The sequence below is a fragment of the Thermobia domestica genome, chromosome 16 (assembly GCF_964235325.1).
Source record: "Thermobia domestica chromosome 16, izTheDome1.hap1.1, whole genome shotgun sequence".
NCBI lineage: Eukaryota > Metazoa > Arthropoda > Insecta > Zygentoma > Lepismatidae > Thermobia > Thermobia domestica.
Genome location: NC_137469.1, coordinates 186,089,622 through 186,109,305, shown reverse-complemented (window position 1 = coordinate 186,109,305; position 19,684 = coordinate 186,089,622). Strand labels below are relative to the sequence as shown.

General features: G+C 35.9%; 2 protein-coding genes across 6 annotated transcripts in view; one reads left to right on the top strand and one right to left on the bottom strand.

Annotated features, from left to right (window-relative positions):
• Window positions 1-440: 440 nt before the first annotated feature.
• LOC145673564 (uncharacterized) lies at window positions 441-13,105 on the top strand. Its single transcript, XM_081743393.1, has 4 exons — window positions 441-937; window positions 5,197-5,356; window positions 11,085-11,192; window positions 12,924-13,105. Exons 1-4 carry the CDS (start codon window positions 548-550, stop codon window positions 12,962-12,964), a joined length of 699 nt encoding a protein of 232 aa, XP_081599519.1. The 5' UTR covers window positions 441-547; the 3' UTR covers window positions 12,965-13,105.
• LOC145673563 (uncharacterized) overlaps window positions 13,090-19,684 on the bottom strand; it is a 33,139-nt gene continuing 26,544 nt past the window's right edge. Inside the window, exons 3-4 of one of the 5 annotated variants that reach the window (XR_014128787.1) lie at window positions 13,845-19,547; window positions 13,092-13,666 (exon numbers count right to left, since the gene is read on the bottom strand). Coding sequence is in view for 4 of the 5 variants with exons in the window: in XM_081743389.1 (XP_081599515.1) it covers window positions 17,846-19,547 (1,702 nt within the window). In the remaining variant the exon portion in view is untranslated. Of the gene's footprint in view, window positions 19,548-19,684 lie in introns of all 5 variants that reach the window. The other 4 variants (XM_081743389.1, XM_081743388.1, XM_081743390.1 and 1 more) reach the window with 4 other exon arrangements.

Below are 19,684 nucleotides of genomic sequence, written 5' to 3'. Positions count from 1 at the left end.
ATCAATATAACACATTTCTATCAGGTCTCTTCTGTACATGAGTCTACAGAGGGTCGAGCTAGGTCTTGGGTTCGGGGCCAGGCGGAGGACAGTTTTTCTTGGGTGCAAACTGGGTAAGTGATTTGATCCCACCTTAAGCTTTAGGTTCCATCCTTCATAAGGTCTCCGCTGTTACATAAAGATGTTAAGGACAATCTAGGCTTGGAGTGTAGGGTCTCTCAGTAGCATGGCTATATGAGACGTGCAACTACAGCTTAACGTGGAATCTGAGTCACATGAGCACCCATCGCGAATTTGAGTCTCCCGCATCAAAGGCGCGTACGCTAACCATACAGCCATGAGGGAGCTTGCTAAGGTCAAACGAAATTAGTTCTATTCACATGTAATCTAAATAATTAAAGCAAATCAATTTAAACCAAAAAACCTGGTTTAAACACTAACAAAAAAAGGTCTGGTTTTAAACTCAAAGCTGTTTCTGTTTTCAAACATGGCTTTTGCGAGCCCTGCTGAAATTTCAAGCATTGATTTTTTTCATTAATTCTAGGAAATGGAAAGAAAGAGAAAATCCGCAGATTGCATATCTTCGAGGCATTTACGAAGACGGATAAAAGAAGAGACAGATGAATTGATGTTAACAATCTGTGAGAAGACTGTATCATCAGATAAGGAAGTTAATATTGAATCAAACAATGGAAAGTCCCCGATCACTGGTTACGTGTCAGCAAATGTTCGAGGTAATACTTTAGATGTAAAGCAGGCTGTACATCGATTAGAAGAAAAGTTAGACACTACTGGAGCGTTCAAGACGAATGATAACCAACCAGTAGAGGAATATAACGGAAGATCACCGCTGGAGAATTTCCCTCTTCAAACGCTGGACGACCTCTATGGGTGTGAGAGGAGGATTGCAAATGATCCAGCATTTAGGAGACGTTTGGTATGTTTAGCTCCGTATTTCTTGAATATATTTAGTTACGAGAAGAAAATGTATGTTTTCTTACAAATGACAAATATAGGGTTGCCACCTACCGCGAAAAGCCAGTGAATTTGAAGATTCTGGAAAAGTCAGGGATTTCTTTTTTAAAAAACGGGAAATTTGAGCTTAACTGAAAACATAAGAATCACTGCCAAACCAGTTTGTTTCTGTGTGTCTTATTGTAAAGGAACTCATACTGTTCTTATGGGTGAGACAGATAGTATCCCCATTTCTGTTGGCTGAGCACTAAAAGAAGTAAACTATTACGTGATTAAAAGAAGAGCGGTAGTTCGGTTCTCCTATGTTATGCATGTAAATTATAGGTAACAGGACATGTGCGAGTCATGTACATTTGTCAAATCAAAGTATTTTAACTTACAATTGTGCAGTTTTTTACTACTCATTTTTTGTTATGCTGGTGATCACTTTTAAATGTATAAGGAACGTTTGTGGCGTAACTTGCTTGCAGTTTTAGGTCCCATGCTGTGAAATTTTAAATTTAAATTAGAGTAGTAACAATCAGTTTTTCAGTTCTTGTTGTTGATCATCATCTTGAAATTTATGTTTTCCTTTTAGTTTAGGTTTCTTGTAATGTAAACGTGCATACAGAGGTAGACTACTGTATTTTTGTGGTGCACTAATGGTAATGTAAATTGTGCTAAGCCTCAGACTGAAAGTTGCCAAATAAAGATACATATTTATACCTTCTGTAATATTTAAAATATTCTTATGCTTCTACAATTCCTTACTTAGCTCTTCTTATCCACTATAGTATAGCTGAAGTGTTTTTTATTTTCAAAATTCGAAAGTACCCATTTGAGTAACTTAGTGTAAAATTTTGTGAGAAAACTTGGAGTAAGGGAGTTTTGAAATCCCAAAAGAGTAGCCAGCCTCAAATATGTTTCTAATTCAGTTTTATTAACGATATGTGTATGTTTAAGATGTAGCAGGCCCATTGCCACAGGAGACTACGAAGAGCTAAGACCCTTTTAGAACATTTTTTAAAAACGTTGATCATGGTTACATATGTGCTCAGCCAATATGTTCTTAAAAAAAACTACATACGGGAAAAAAATCATCAATAAAAGAGGCATTTACCATACGTACAACAGACAAATCAATCAAATCAATCAATCAATCAATCAACAGACAAATCAATCAATCAATCATTTTTCAAAAAACAAACCACAAGAGACACCAAATGAAACTAATAAATCTACAGAACCAGACAACCGGCTTGAATGTGTCAGATACACCTTGAGTGCCTAAAAAATTTGCTTTATTTCTTTCTTTTTTTATCTTGATTTAATTTCTTTTTTTTCTTCTTCTTTCTTTCTTGTCCACACCGTCGGAGACAAACATTTAGCCGAAGCCCAGTCTTCGAAATTTTTTTGTTGTGCGATAAAGCTTAGTATGTATCGTGAATATAATGGTATATGTTCTCGCTATGTGTACAATATATTGAGTATTTTTTGGTGTTTCTTAATGTCCGAGAAATATTTTTAACTGAAACATTGAAAACAACCAACTTCGATAAGAATGAAGTATACTTTAATGCAGGGCCTAAAATTGAGTGGAGTACTCCACACTTTGTGGAACTGTAGGAAAGGAGTGTGGAACTATAATTCTTAAAGTGTGGAGTGGTATTAATGTGAGTACCTTACTTTTCTCGGATTATGTATTTAAACGTGTTTAGTGTGTCAAACTATGTCTTACTGATTCAATATATTCATTATGCAATGGGTTACTCAATTCCATATAACTGCCAGTATATGGCATAAAGCCAGAGTTAATATGTATAGGTGTCTCCTAAATGGTAGAGGAAACCATTGCCAATTTTGAGGTGAATGAGCTTTTTAACTATATTTAGTTTTCAAACGTTTTCGGTTGCATTCATATAGTTTTAAAATATGCAACTAACTGCACGTTTATCTGTTGTTTCAATAGGACATTACACTTTTCCGATATAATGAAATATGTTGTTTTGTAGATAAAAATTACACGATCCTTTGAATTCGTTATAGAAATATGTACTACCAGGGATAACATACGTCAATAACCTTCAAAAATTTAGCCGAAGCACCGTAGACTCTCAACAACCAATCATAACACAGGAAATAATATCCGTTCGTAAGTTGCATGGGGAAAAAATCTCGCTAGCCGGCCCGGGCTAATTCTAGCCGGCCCGGGCTATAGATCAGTGTTCGCTGTTTGGTGATAATGCATTGTTGTCTTCGGTAAAGTAATTTCATTACCTTAGAAACAATAATGAAAATGGAACAGAGGAAGGAAATAAAGAAACAAAAAGTAAGCCAATGTTCCTCGTCTTTATGCCTGCAGACACGACACCTGACACATGGTTCTCATCTAGTTGATTTACCGGTACTTTGTGCCTACAAGCAGCATAGGGTATTCAATTTTCCATGTTGCTGGGCGTTGGACATTAGGTCTATTTATGTTTATATGGAACACTGAAATTCAAAGCCTCAGTAAAATTATACAGGGATCCTTCCAGGAATTTCTTAGTGTGGGCACCCACTACTGACTGAATATTACCCGGTTTTGAGAAATCGCACTCACAGTTAGCAGTATCAACAGGTACAGAAGGCAGTAGCCTATAACGCAGTAAATTTGAGCCAAGTTGGGCATGTTGGGGAAAAGAGTATATGATCTTGTCAGTGGAGAAGTACTTCACCAACTCGGAGTATTTTTATTCTTTTCACGTATTAACGCGGAAATTTTAAGTGCGGGTAAGGTGCGGAGCGGCGTCTCGGCGGTTAAGTCCGGAAAACGACGCCCCACTTGGAGGGATTCCTGAAAATAGGTACGCCTACTAATATAAGAAATGTAACATCTGTTTCTTCGTCATTACTTTCCATCGTTTTGTGTATGCTACAGTGATAATGGGGAGTAAGTAGAATGCTGTAGACTAGACCCCCCCCCGTATTGCTATTATGAACCTATTTTATATATATATATATATATTTTCCAAAATTACAGGTCCATGTTGAGTTTACAAGTGTTGTTAAATATTGTTACGTGTTTTTTAATGGTTTTACTTCAAGAAATGCCACTTAATGTGTTTTTACAGGTTGAAAACAACACATATCAATGTGAGTGCAAAAACACAAGTGCAAAATTACTAAAAATCTATATGATAAACAGTTAAAAATCTGAATTTTTGACTGTACAATATACAATCGCAAACAGTATAATACCTGTCAGATCTGAAAACCATTCCTAAGTCGCAACAAAGTTATTTGTCCTGATACAGATCTTTTGCAGTTCGCAATGCAATAGAGAGAGGAATCATCGTGCAATATGTTGAAAGGTCTGGACGCTAAAAGCCTTCTCATCAAAATCTGTGAAAATCAGTCATTTCATGTCTTACTTACAACAAGTCTAGCCCGAGTTGTTGCTTCGAAACCATTTTCTTCCGATTTTGAAAGACTTATAAGTGACTACAACATATTGAAAATAGATAACAGACTCCCTTTGGCTCCCACTACTGTGAAAAATTACCTTCATGTTAATATAAATATGAGTCCGTTGGAAGATTTTAGCCCAACCCCTGCTGTTATGAAATGGCTGGCCAGAAATGAAAGGCGTTTTGAAGTTGGTAGGAAGTCAAAGGAACAGCCCTGGTATAACGGTGTATTTGCCTCGGCAGAAAACAGACTGAGACAGCGTGATGATCACGGAAAAATGACAGTGAAATTCTTATGTGAGAAAAAGTGACTTTTTTCTTCCAGTGTGACTATTTTTCTTACCAGTTTGTTTCCTGTATTTTATGGTTTAATACAATACAATTAAATATGTCGAAAATTTCCTTTCCAAAATGTATTATTATTATTATTATTATTATTTGATCGCAGGTAAACATGATGTACTGTACAGAACACTGATTATATGTCAAAACAAATGCTGACTAAACTAGTTTTTCTATACTAGGCCTATATAAATTTTTTACCAGTGTGGAGCTGTGATTTCGTTGAATTTTAGGCCCTGCTTTAATGTGTTAGTATCGCTATTGTAATTTAAATACTTTTTTCAAAAATAATTACAAAGAATACCTCTAAAAAACATTTTATGAAGTTCAAAACGTTTAAAGTGCTAAGACCTGATAATTCCTGAAATTACCAAGTTTGCAATCAATAGAATTTTATATTTGTACTCTGATAAATTTGGTGCGTAATTTAATGTTAAATTTTATATTTCAGATTGCAGAGCTCCGTAAGATAGGGGGTACTAATATTGACAGTATTGTTACGAATATAATGAAGCGAATTCTAACCAACATGTTAGCAGCGGAAATAAGTTGGACAGGCGGAAAGACGAAGACATCATTCTCAGCCCTTGCACTTTGTGATGTTCTTACAGGTAATATATTATGATTTATTATATATTTTCTTATGTTATTATTTAAGAAGATTAACTAGAATTTGTATGTGTTTCCACTCGATTCGACCATCCACTACAAAAATTATCCAGAAGTTAGTATTGTAAGACAATTCTCCGAAGTAATTTGTTCACAGAGCTCAGTTTTTCCAAAGAATTTGTATGAGAAAATAAATGTCGATATGTTTCGAGAAATTAATTTCAGGATTGTGAATTAGTGTTTTATACCAGCTTACATAAACTTATTCTCTTAGTTTCTTGATACTCACTACTTGTTTAATATCATAATTGACTTTTCTTAAAATTTAATGATCGTGAACTGTTGTTTCATTCTATTTTAAAATTTATTTTTGAGAAAGAAGAATGGATGGTAGATTTTTTTATAATGTTGGGCAGTTTGCGTTATCCAGGAGATTTTTTTTTTAAATCATGGTATAGTACACAAATATTTCTCATGTTTTGAAAAACCTCTAAACTTAATTATAAGGTAGAATTACAAGCTACCACGTGTCTGAAATGCTTCGTGATTTTAAATAAAATTAGGATGTTGTTTTTGAAATACACTAAAGTCCTACAAGTTATGGGATAGCGGTATAGAACCACTTCATGTGTTGCGGAAAACAAATATAAATGCACATAGCACTCGACTTCTGTTTCTTGAACTTCTGTAAAAGGTCATTGACCGTGATGTTGCTTCTACGACGAAAACTATCATAATAATATAATAATAATAAATTTTATTGTCGAATCAGCTACATAGCCATAGACAACGTCAAATTATAACTTACTACAATAATGTACAGCAATAGTGATTGTTCATTATCTACAATAACTGCTAAAGTACTAAAGTTCACCACAATAACATATCTTAAATATTATTACCTTACAAAAATTAAATATTATCGTATTCAAAAAATTCATCTATTGAATAAAATGGTGTTTTTACTAACCAAGAATATAATCTATTTTTGAAGCTACCCATAGGTAGTTGTGTCAGTTCTATAGGTAATTTATTATACAACCTCACACTCATGGCTTCATAGCTATTTTGTGATTTTGTTAATCTCAAATATGGTACGTTGACACGTCTATTATTCCTAGTGTTGTATGAGTGTATGTCCTGCCTATAGTGTATTTCTGACGTTTTGCCCTTTATGTACATCAACACATTGTGTATATATATAAATTGATTACCGTCATTATTTTTAATCTTATGAATAATGATTTACAATGACACGTATTCTCTGCATTCATCATTATTCTCACAACTTTTTTCTGTAACAACAGAACGTCATTCACATGGCTACCATTTCTCCATAAAAGTATACCATATAGTAAGATACTTTGAAAAAATGCAAAATATGCGGATCTTACATAGTTTTGTGGTACCTGATTCCTCAAATTTTTTATCAAATATATAACTCTTGAAAGTCTTCCTGTAATATATTGAATATGAGAGTCCCATGATAATTTGTTATCAATAATAATGCCCAAAAATTTTACACTGTCTAAATTGTTCTCGGTTGCCATACCTCTTAAACTGAAGTTTAAATGTTTCGTTTTACCTTCATTAAGGAAAAAACCATTCGTCTTAAACCACGATCCAGCTTCAGATAATGTTCTTTCTGTGATTTCTTCTAATTTTTCCAAGTCGTGGCTAACACTGAGAAATGTTGTGTCATCTGCATATAAAATTGAGTGACTAGTTATACAATTTGGTAAATCATTAACCATTATAGTAAAAAGCAAAGGTCCAAGTACTGAGCCTTGCGGTACACCATATACAACCTGTGCAACTTGTGACTTTTCCCTTCCCACACATACCACTTGCCTACGATCCTTAACGTAAGTCCTGAATAAATTTAGACCAGTATTTCCTACACCATAATACGCCAGTTTATTTAATAATAGATTATGGTCAACACAGTCGAAAGCCTTGCTCAGGTCACAGAATGTGGCCCTTGCAAAACCTTTGGACTCAAAAACTTGTAAAACCTTGCTTACTAATGAGTCTATAGCATCAACCGTAGACCTTCCTGCCCTAAATCCAAACTGTGAATCACTAATTATATTAAGTTGTTCCAAATGATCACATAACTGCATTTTTATAATGTATTCGATAATCTTTGAAAAGATAGGGACCAGCGAAACAGGGCGATAGCTAGCTGTACAATGTTTGTCTCCCTTTTTATAAATTGGAACAACCCTAGACAGCTTTAGTACGTCAGGGAAAGTACCTTCATTTATACATCTATTTATGCAATATGTAAGTGGACTTACAATGCAATCAATTACTTTTTGAATTAGAGTTGTTGATAAATCATAAATATCAACACTATCTGAGGACTTCATTCTTTTAACAATATCTAAAACTACTGCGGTCGTTACCCCGGTAAAAACTAAATTATTCTGTACCCATTTATTAGAATGCGGTTCAGTTATGTCAGAGACCCCTATATTTGTATTTTTACGTATTTCCTCAATCGATTTAATAAAGAATGTGTTAAGTTCATCAGGGGAAATGGGTATACTATCCCTATTACCAACTTTAGCTACCTCGTTAATTAATTTCCAAGCCTCTTTACATTTATTGGGTGCTGCCTCAATTTTTGCTACATTATATAATTTTTTTGTTTGATTTAACGCTAATTTATAATCCTTTTTTGCTTTCAAATACTTTTCTTTGTTGTTTTCACTTTGATCCCATCTGTATAATGCTAATAATGACATAACTGTACATTTCATAGTTGCAAGTTGGGTAGTATACCAATTTGTATTACCATTTATTTTTTTTACATTATTTTTGTGAGTTTTAACTTTAACTTTCCTTTGAGGAATAGATGTATTAAACACATTCAGAAAAACCTGCATGAAACGCTCAAACGTATTATTAGCTGATTTCATAGATGTAGGTCCAGTTAACACATTCAACCAATTTATACTATTCAATGAATTTCTAAAATGTAAAATTCTTTCGTCGGATATTGGTCTTGTAATTATTATTTTACTCTCCTCAATTACACATTTCCTAGCAACAACGGAACCTACTTTAATCCAGACAGAATCATGATCTGCTAATGGAAAAATTGTTACATCACTAGATATACGATCTTTTGTTATATTTGTAAATATATTGTCAAGACAGGCTAATCCTCTAGTTGGTTTGTCATTCGTATAGCAGAAGTTGTACTCTCTAAGTAAGTTACATAATTCGGATACACTGCGTTTGACCTGCCTTACATCAAAGTGGGAGTTTACATCACCCCCAACAACAATACTAAAATACTTCCACCTAGGTCTACTTAAAAATTTAAATATTTTCTCAAGATTTTCTAGAAAAATAACGGGGTTTCCGTCAGGTGACCTATAAATAGATACTATAACTAACTTAAGCTCTTCAATACAGATACCTGTAACCTCAAAATGTAGTTCATTACATAAATAGTTTAAGTCTAATATACTACATTTCATCATATAGGACTTTTTTACATAAATTGCTACACCTCCGCGTTTATGTTTTTCTCTACTATAACTATTGGCTACGTAATAATCATCCATCACAATATATGGTATTTCATTTTCATGACACCAATGTTCACTTACACCAAGAACGTCAAACATATTATCTTTAGCATAAACGTTTACAGCAAGCTGTTTGTTATTTAAACCTTGTACATTAAGAAAACCTATTTTTAGGCCAAAATTCATATTATCTTCACTCAAGTCAGTCATAGACGTAGTATTATTATTGTTAGTATATTGTTCCCTGGTATGATTTCTAATATTGTTGTTATTTAGCTTGTACGAAACCGGCCAAACTTCATCTTGAATCAGCTTGGCCTTTAATTCACGTTTCCCTGTTCATTACTCAGCGTGATAATTTTATGATTCATATTCCAGTACCTGTTTTCAATAACTTTACCTATAGACTCACACAACTTCCTTTTACCATAAACATTAAAATGCTGACCGTGTCTAGTATGAAGCATTCTGTCAGCCTTATTGATATTTACCACCGTTACATTCTTAAAACGTTTACATATCTTACCGTACACAGTGTTTGCTTTTTCTACTTCTTTATTAACAATTGACCAGTCTACAAGATCATGTCTATGTGGAATACCCATAACGATCACGTTCGTGTGTGTTAGACCTGCCAAAGTTTTCCGTAGTGTAGCAGCGGCGGCTTCTGTCTCGTTACTAGCAACATCATTCGCACCTCCCATGAGTACAACAAAGTCTTTATCCGTTAGCTTAGCACAATTGTTCCTTACCTCTGTCACAATTTTATCGAATTTCGCCCCTGGTTTCACCCATGCTTCTGTATCAAACTTATCATGGTTCATATCTCTTAATATTGTAGAAATTCCACGACCATAACTATCTGCATAGATCTTGATTTTATTATTTCTTACATCCGTCCTATTATCCTTGCACTTTAACTTGTTCACTGTGTCGCCTTGCACTACCGGCACTGAGTTTTCTTCGTCTACATCTTCTATTTCGGTTAGTACGGAATATCTATTCGATGTAAGAACACTAATGCAAGGCTCATTGTTTGAAATTTCTATATGCCTAGACCTACGCGGTTTTGTTTTTTGCCACTCGGTCTCTACTACCATATTATCCACATCCACATTCGTTTTCCGTTTACTCACACCATGCCTAACTTGCCTCTCTTCCACAGAAGTATATTCTTGCTTGATTTTCACAATATCACCTTTCAAAATATTAATAACTTCTTTCAAAGACATAATTTCATCTAATAGTTCACTTACCAGATCCCTATTATCACATTCACAGTTCGATTTTCTTTTGTTTTCACACCTTTGAGTAGACGCCATTGTCATTTGTAAGCATCCTTCACAATGCCAGTCATTTTTTGGAATATTATCCGCTCTAACTTCACAACATTTATCAAAATGATACCATCTATCACAGTTATCACATATAATTCCGTTTCTAACTATTTTGTAGCATTTCGCACAACTAGCATTCCTTATAACTCTGTCTTTTTGCGAACGCGATCTTGACACCACTGCACTATACGACGCCATCTTCTCTGGTCATCATCTGGTCAATGTGTGTGTTGCTCTTGATAACTGCCAATATGCCGGATAGCCATACTGATCATGATCCCAGTTGATACGAACTGATGGTAGATTGCGTATGTGGCGGAGACTCTAGACGCCGTAGACTCAAGTTATCAACAAGGCAGTTACAAGCTTGTGGCCTGTAATTATGTGGTGCGTGTTTATATGGCATTCTTGGATCCTCGAGTCCGATTGACCTAGACAATATCAGCAAGCCAAAATTATTCGCGATTGGTTTGCAGAACATTCTAAACGATGAATCGGCTAACTATACTGCTAGACATAAAGTTAATAGAAACATGTACGATATCATCGTACGAACCATTTGTGCACACGTTTTACTTGCAACAATCACGTCATAATAGCCAACAACCAAGACTTTATGAAGGATTTCCACCGACTTGTCGAGTCCATGCCATTCCAAGTTGCTGCACTCGCCATGCTCGAGAAGGCATAGCACGATAGACCTATTATCTTTGTATCCCATAACTTTTGGAACCTCATTTCACCTATTGAAATGCATGTCCAATATTATATTTCATATTCCTTCTTGTTATAACACATATCTATTGCAGAAATTTGCCAGTTTTTCTCATTCAGAAATATTATATTTCCAGAGACAGTGAGGCAACACGCGTCCAGCAAATTTGCTACAGATGCTGAGATCAAAAGACCAGTTCAAAGCTGGCTTCGTCACGCAACGGAAAGAATGAAAAGAGAGAAACGTAAGTAACATATTGACACTTTTAGGTTTGTAAATTGCTTGCTCTTGCTTAGTCGACGTGGTGAACGGAAGCTTCAAGCAATCAATTATAATACATAAAATTATTCTGTATTATAATGTAATGTATTGTTGATGTCGCACCAAAGACACCATTGTGCGACCCTACTTAATAGTTAAGAAAAGTCGTTGTAAAATTAATACACTCTCTTTGCATTTGTAACGCACCCGCGATAGGCATGGAAACCCATTTACGAAGTGGGATGTGTCTACTAAATACGTTTTATGACTTTTAAATAGTGTAGATGGCTATTGTAATTATTATAGTTCTGTATTTTTATCTTCATACAGGTCAGGCAGTCTTCGTTTTTAATGTTATTTTGCCATGTCCCAAGAAATCCTACACGATATACTTTCACATAAACTATAAAAATGCCAAAAGACTGCTTGGGGGCGATCGTCCTTCGGGATTCTACAGGGTGTTTACTGGAGTTGACTTCTTGACTTACAAATTTTCAAAACACCACCCTGGATAAAAAAAAAGGCATACTATGATATTCAAGAAGCTGTAAAATGTGTTGATAAAGCTAGTTCTTCAATATTCTGATGGAAAGAATGCATAGAAACTAGTGGGTTAAAAAAAAAAGGAAACTATTGATTTTCTTTCTCGAATTACCAAGTTCTTTCAATGTTTGACCAATTAATTTTATCATCACCTACACCCAGATAATGGGACTGCCATCTTGAAGGGTCTCAAAGGAAATCTTTATATTTCTCCAGTATTAGACAATAATTTCCAGTACATTCCAATATTTCCAGTAAGAAAATCAAATACCAGTATTTCAAGTACCAGTAGACACCCTGTTCTACACCACAGTTGATTCACATTATCTTCATTGTGTGTGTGTGTTTGTGTGTGTGTGTGTATGTGTGTGTGTGTCCAGCGGAAATCTTGTTCTTTTTTGTACGGTTCGGGTAATTTTTGGTCATCCCATTGCAAATACTTGTATCAATATTGTATTTTGTTTATTACTTAGTTGCTCCTTTCTAACTTCTATCTCAAGGTTTGTAACAAAGTAATGCTAGTAATTTGGCTTCATATGTTCCGTTTTCCACTTTTTACATGACATCTGATACAAAAGAAAGTAAATGAATTCAATGGATAGAGTTTTTTTTTCTTTCATTGAAACAATTTTTTACTTACGTCAAGGGATAGTAATGTTCAACAATGAATAAAAGAGACAAACGTCATTATCCAAAGCTCGAACTGGAATGTGTGTGTGCCTCGATTGGCCTGGACAGTTAGCTATGTTGCTTGTCTTTGCCTTTTGGCTTGATTACTGATTTAAAGGCTAACTTTATATATTCATCGCTATGCGAACTAAATCCAAACTTGGTGTGCTTTCTCTGCTTTTTAAAGTTCGTTGTTGGTTTATAATTAATACTTAGTATTATATTCACTTCTTGTCAGAAGCGCGACTGATTCGCAGCATCACATGTACTTATATATTTCTAGCGAAAAGATTTTTCAATTCAAGCAAAACAGGTCTCATTGTCTTATGACTGGATCATAATAATAAAGCGAGTAATTCGAACAAGTGTTATCTCCCTACTACTTTCCATACATCCATACGTATTTAACGTAATTATTAGATTTTTCTGTGGCTATTTTTTTATGAATATTTGCACTCACTTCGTCTTTTAACAGAATTTTTTTTCCTTTTCCATTTTGTAGGGAAAGGGGATGAACAAAGCGCGATGTTGACAGGCAAATGAATACACATAAAGTGCGATGTGACTGAAGCCGGGATGAACATGCAAATGCTCACATTATAAAACCCTAGATGTATATTTTGAAAGGGTGAAAAAATCCCTTCATGTATGATAGCTTTTGAATAAAAGATTGTACGTGTGTAACCCATTTGTTTTATTAAGCATATCTTTCTTTGCTACACAGATGCTAGATAATTACGATCCAAACGTGACCTTCGGTTATTAATGATTAATTAGGTTCATGTTTCAGAAAAGGCAGTTTTTTTTTCCCTAGTTGAATCATGTTCCATTCTTATTTTCTTTCTATCCCTTGAGGAGAAATTTACAGCTGAACAACACTAAGTTAGTTATTATTACAAGTAATGTGGAAAAATACTATATGCAGATAACTTATATATTGTAAATAGCTACATCTTCGCTCTAATTTCGCATAGTCCCATATATGACTATGTTGAATCGTACAGATCACTTTGTCACAAGGAAGACGTCTGAAGGATTTGATGATGATACAATGTGGCGTCAAGCATCCACTGGCTACATTTTGCAGTTTATCCCGCCAACAAGGAGATTGTCCAAAGGCACCAATTGATATATTTTCTCACGAAATTTAAATTTACCTAACCATAGCTAATATCATTGGAAACGTTACTGCGGTAATAGAGAGTGCAAGTCAACGAGTCAAACATTTGCTTTTGAAATGTTTACCTATAGCCAGTGGCGTATTTAGGGGGGTGGCTTCCGGGCTTAAGCCTCCCCCCCGAAATCTTACTTAGTATAGTAAAGTAAATGAAATATCTTGCAGAATTTTCACATTTCCAGGGAAAGCCCCCCCCCGAAAGATAGCAAAGCCCCTCCCGAAACAAAATCGTAAATACGCCACTGCCTATAGCCTATAAATATGTACCTGACGGGACTCACTGGGACTTTGAAGCGGAAGTTCATGTACAGGCCACCCTGTGGTATTGCACGATAGCTCTATCGGTAATTACAGAGTGAAGCTATTGGTTATTTTTAGGCTCTGGCTTTTCAAAGGCGCCTCTCAAGTAGCTACACGTGAAATAACACATATTCCGTTTGATTTGCACTGTACATTGTGTTTGCAAATCTGAAACCAGAGCCTGAAAACAGTCAATAGATTCACATCGTCATTTCTGGTGCAATGCTACACGGTTACACATGAGCTTCCGCTTGAAGTCCCGTAGGATTCTCATCAGGATTTCACGGATGTCTCAGGAGTCCCACGGGATCGTCCCGGGATTATCCCATTCGCGTACGTGGTTCTGCCTGAGGATATCCTCTGGTTTCCTACGGGATTCTTCCTGCATGACTCCCGCTGGAGTCCCACGGGTCGTCCCGTTTCCCGGGACAAACGCGGACATCTGGAATTCGCGTGTCAGTCCCATGGATGTCGCAGGAGTCCTATGGGAGCGTCCCGGGATAGTCCCGTTTTCCCGGGCGGGAGGGCCATGGGACATCCTAGGGAAGATTTTGTGCTATTAGGGCTCATAGTACACTCCCGCCCTTATCCTACCAAGCATCTATATGCTTCCGCTTGTGATGACGGAGAAAATTTCAAGAATATCTATACGAAGTATTCTTTACAGGGAATATATATATCGAAAGGTGTTACATGTATTCACCATTAAAGTAATATAATTAGAATATTAAAAATAGTAAAAGTATTCATCGATTACACTGGGTTAACTGGAACTATTTTTTTTATAAAGTCACAACCGCATCTCATTCCTTTGTGCGATGGATAAGAAGTACAAGTCACCACTCACAGTACTGCCAACTCATGGAAAAGATAAAACCATAACATAAAGATTGCGTCAACGCATAGTGCATGGAGCCTTATTCCAATTCAGACAGAAATAACCAGAAAAATTAAAATGGAATGGGAGTGGGGGAGGACACACGCTCACACACTGTGCAGCAATACCTGTGGCGGCAAAGCAAAAGCGCCGCTCGCAGAGTAGATGCGGAACGAATTTGCCCTAACATCTGCATCCAAATAGGGACTTCACCAACTTTTCTTCTAAACCTACATTCCGCTACCAAGGGCAGGTACGTCATTTGAAGAACTTAACGCCGTCTGATCCGTTTAGTATTTAATACTATTGTAGACCTCTATTGCAGTATATATATATATCGTGCACTTAAGATTTCTCTCAAAACAACTTGTGAGTGCGTCAAATCCCTTTCCACATGCTATGTCTAGTAACATGCCTTGTCAAAGCGGAATACAAACTTAATCCTTTTGGACACTCCCAGCATGTACCTGGTTATTCACCTCTCTGCTTTAACATGCGATTTGCGAAATGTGAACTGCCAGTAAGTATCTTTCTACACTCTCCGCACGTTTGAGATTTCTGTCCTGTCTGGATTAACATGTGATTTGCCATGTGTGGACTTTGAGCAAATACCATGCTATGCTCTTCCAATGTTTTTTTCATTTATGTGTATTAAAATGTTTTGCAAGTTTTAAGCGTAAACTATACCCCTTTCAACATCTTTTGCACGTGTGAGATTTTGCTTCTGTTTGGATTAACATGTCCGTAGCCAAAATTAAACGTCATTAAAAGCCTTTCTATACACTTGCCATGTGTAGTACTTTTCTCCGGTGTGGACTAACATGTGTGTAGCCAAATTTGGACGTTGATTCAATGCCCGACCACACTCTTGGCATGTTTAATGTTTAACTTTTGTGTGGATTAACATGTGAGTAGCCAAACTTGAACCTTAATTAACAGGTTGACTGCCATGAGCATCATATGTGGTGCTCACCTTATTTTTATGTAGGACCATGAGCACCATATAAGATGCTCATGCTCGATATCCCAAATTACTAACTTATTTAGGTTCTTGAGCATCACATATGATGCTCATTGTCACAAATTACTGTGAAACCATGAGCATGACATATAGTGCTCGGATCCCATTAGTAAATTTTCGGGAAAAGCAAAATATAGCGACAAAAATGTGACATGACTATCGATAATTGAGCAAACGTAAGAAGAAATTTATGGCCTCCAGTGACCAGTACCTTCAAATCACCTTGGCAGTCAACCTGTTATATGTTTTACCACACTCTTGGCATGTTTGTAGCTTTGGTTTTTATGGGTAACATGTGTGATGTGACGTACGAACATAGACTAAATACTTTACCAGACTTGGCATGTGTAACGTTTTTTTCACTGTGGAGTAAATAGGTGTAGCCAAATTTGAGCGTAGATTACATGCTTTCTCACACTTTTGGCATGTTTAATACTTTTCTCCTGTATGGACTAACCTGTAACCAAACTTGCACGTTGATTAAATGCCGAACCACAATCTTGACAAGTGTAATGTTTTTCACCAGTGTGGATTAACGTCTAGCTAAACGTGAACGTCGATTAAATGCCTTACCACACTCTTGTCATGAATAACACTTTTCTCTTGTGTGGATTAACATATGTGTAGCCAAATTTGAACGTTGATTAAATGACTCAACACACTCTTCGCATTTATGATGTCTGTCTTATATTAATTAACATGCGGTCACCTAAACTTCAACGTCGATCAAATTCCTTAGCACACTCTTCGGATGCGTAAGGTTTATCTCATGTGGGGGTTAACATGTGCGTTATAGACTAAATCCCTTTCCACACTCTTGGCACGCACAACGATTTTCTCTTGTGTGGATTAGCATGTGTATAGCCAAATTTGAACGTTGATTAAATCCCTTACCACACTCTTCGCATTTGTGCCGTTTTTCTCCTGTGTGGATTAAAATGTGTGTAGCCAAATTTGAACGTCAATTAAATGCATTTCACATTCTTCGCATGTGTAATAATTTTCTCCTGTGTGGATTATCATGTGTGTAACCAAACTTGGATCGTTCAATAAATGCTTTAGCACAATCATGGCAAGTGTAGTGCTTTTTCTCCAGTGTGGATTAACATGTGTCAGGCCAAAGTCGAATGTCGTTTAAATGCCAAACCACACTCTTCGCATCTATGATCGTTTTCTCCTGTGTGAATTAACATGAGTGTAGCCAAAGTAGAACGTCGATTAAATGCCTTACCACACTCTTTGCATTTGTGATGTTTTTCCCCTGTGTCGATTACGATGTGCGTGGAAAAACTTGAACGGTGATTAAATGCTTTACCACACTCTTCGCAATTATATTTTTCTCCTGTGTGAATTAACATGTGTTTAGCCAAATTTGAACGTTGATTAAATGCTTTACCACACTCTTGTCATGAATAACACTTTCTCTTGTGTGGACTAACATATATGTAGCCAAATTTGAACATTGATTAAATGACTTAACACACTCTTCGCATTTATGATGTCTTTGTCCTATGTTAATTAACATGCGGTTACCTAAACTTCAACGATGATCAAATTCTTTAGCACAATTTTCGGATGCGTAAGGTTTGTCTAATGTGGGAGTTAACATGTGCGTTATAGATTAAATCCGTTTCCACATTCTTGGCACGCATAACGATTTTCTCTTGTGTGGATTAGCATGTGTGTAGCCAAATTTGAACGTTGATTAAATTCCTAACCACACTCTTCGCATTTCTGGTGTTTTTCTCCTGTGTGCATTAACATGTGTTTAGCCAAAGACGAACGTTGATTAAATGCCTTACTACACTCTTCGCATTTATGAACTTTTTCTCCTGTGTGAATTAACGTGTGTTTAGCCAAATATGAACGTTGATTAAATGCCTTACCACACTCTTCGTATTTATGATGTTTATCACCTGTGTGAATTAACATGTGTGTACCCAAATTTGAACGTCAATTAAATGAATTCCTCATTCTTCGCATGCGTAATAATTTTCTCCTGTTTGGATTAACATGTGTGTAACCAAACTTGGACGTTCATTAAATGCCTTACCACAATCTTGGCAAGCGTAGTGCTTTTTCTCCTGCGTGGATTAACATGTGTTTAGCCAAATATGAACGTTGATTAAATGCCTTTCCACACTCTTCGCATATATGATCTTTTCCTCCTGTGTGAATTAACATGTGTTTAGCCAAATATGAACGTTGAATAAATGCCTTACTACACTCTTCGCATTTATGAACTTTTTCTCCTGCGTGAATTAACATGTGTTTAGCCAAATATGAACGCTGATTAAATGCCTTACCACACTCTTCGCATATATAATCTTTTCCTCCTGTGTGAATTAACATGTGTCTAGCCAAATTTGAACGTCGATTAAATGTTTTACCACAATCTTGGCATTTGTGATGTGTTTCTCCTGTGTGGATTAACGTGTGTCTAGCTAAACTTGAACGGTAATTAAATGCCTTACCACACTCTTCGCATTTATGAACTTTTTCTCCTGTGTGAATTAACATGTGTATAGCCAAAGTTGAACGTTGATTAAATTCCTTACCACACTCTTCACATTTATGATATTTTTCTCCTGTGTGAAATAACATGTGTGTAGCCAAATTTGAACGTCGTTGAAATGCCTTACCACACTTTTCACATTTATGAGGTTTTTCTCGTGTGTGAATTAACACGTGTGTAGCCAAATTTGAACGTTGATTAAATGCTTTACCACAATCTTGGCATGAGTAACGTTTTTCTCCTGTGTGAATTAACATATGTGTAGCCAAATTTGAACGTCGTTGAAATGCCTTACCACACTTTTCGCATTTATGATGTTTTTCTCGTGTGTGAATTAACATGTGTGTAGCCAAATTTGAACGTTGATTAAATGCCTTACCACAATCTTGGCATGAGTAATGTTTTTCTCCTGTGTGAATTAACATGTGTGTAGCCAAATTTGAACGTTGTTGAAATGCCTTACCACACTTTTCACATTTATGAGGTTTTTCTCGTGTGTGAATTAACACGTGTGTAGCCAAATTTGAACGTTGATTAAATGCTTTACCACAATCTTGGCATGAGTAACGTTTTTCTCCTGCGTGAATTAACATGTGTCTAGCCAAATTTGAACGTCGATTAAATGTTTTACCACAATGTTGGCATTTGTGATGTGTTTCTCCTGTGTGGATCAACGTGTCTCTAGCTAAACTTGAACGGTGATTAAATGCCTCACCACACTCTTCGCATTTATGGTCTTTTTCTCCTGTGTGAATTAATATGTGTTTAGCCAAATATGAACGTTGATTAAATGCCTCACCACACTCTTCGCATTTATGATATTTTTCTCCAGTGTGAATTAACATGTGTGTAGTCAAATTTGAACGATGATTAAATGCTTTACCACACTCATGGCATGAGTAATGTTTTCCTCCTGTGTGGAATAATATGTGCTTAGCCGAACATGAACACACACTAATTTCCTTTCCACACACTCCGGAGGTTTGGGTTTTCTCACCTCTTTGTACTGACTTACCGCTCGAAAAAGTTGAACTTAGACTAAACCGTTTATCACTCTTTTGGTACGTATGACGCTTTTCACTTGCGTGTTTTAGCGTATGTCTTGACAAACGTGATCGATTAAATCCTTTGCCAAGCTGGTTCGAAGTATAAGATTCCTCATCTGAATAAGAAATGGGTTCTTTTAATGTAATAAACGTATTCCCTTCTCCATGAAAAGCAAATACGCTATCACGCCTGCAACAATTTCAACAAACAGGGAAATGTGAATGGAGATAATAATTAGGTACCAACAAAGATATGAAATCATTCGCTATATTTCATGATAAAATTAAGTTTATTTTTGTTCAATTAAATCAAATATGTTAAAAATA

Excerpts from the sequence above, each read along its gene's own strand:
- LOC145673564 (XM_081743393.1), top strand. The coding sequence starts at position 548 with ATGGAAAGAAAGAGAAAATCCGCAGATTGCATATCTTCGAGGCATTTA. Across the intron at positions 938-5,196 it reads CAGCATTTAGGAGACGTTTG|ATTGCAGAGCTCCGTAAGAT; the intron begins GTATGTTTAGCT and ends TTTATATTTCAG. Across the intron at positions 11,193-12,923 it reads AAGAATGAAAAGAGAGAAAC|GGAAAGGGGATGAACAAAGC; the intron begins GTAAGTAACATA and ends TCCATTTTGTAG.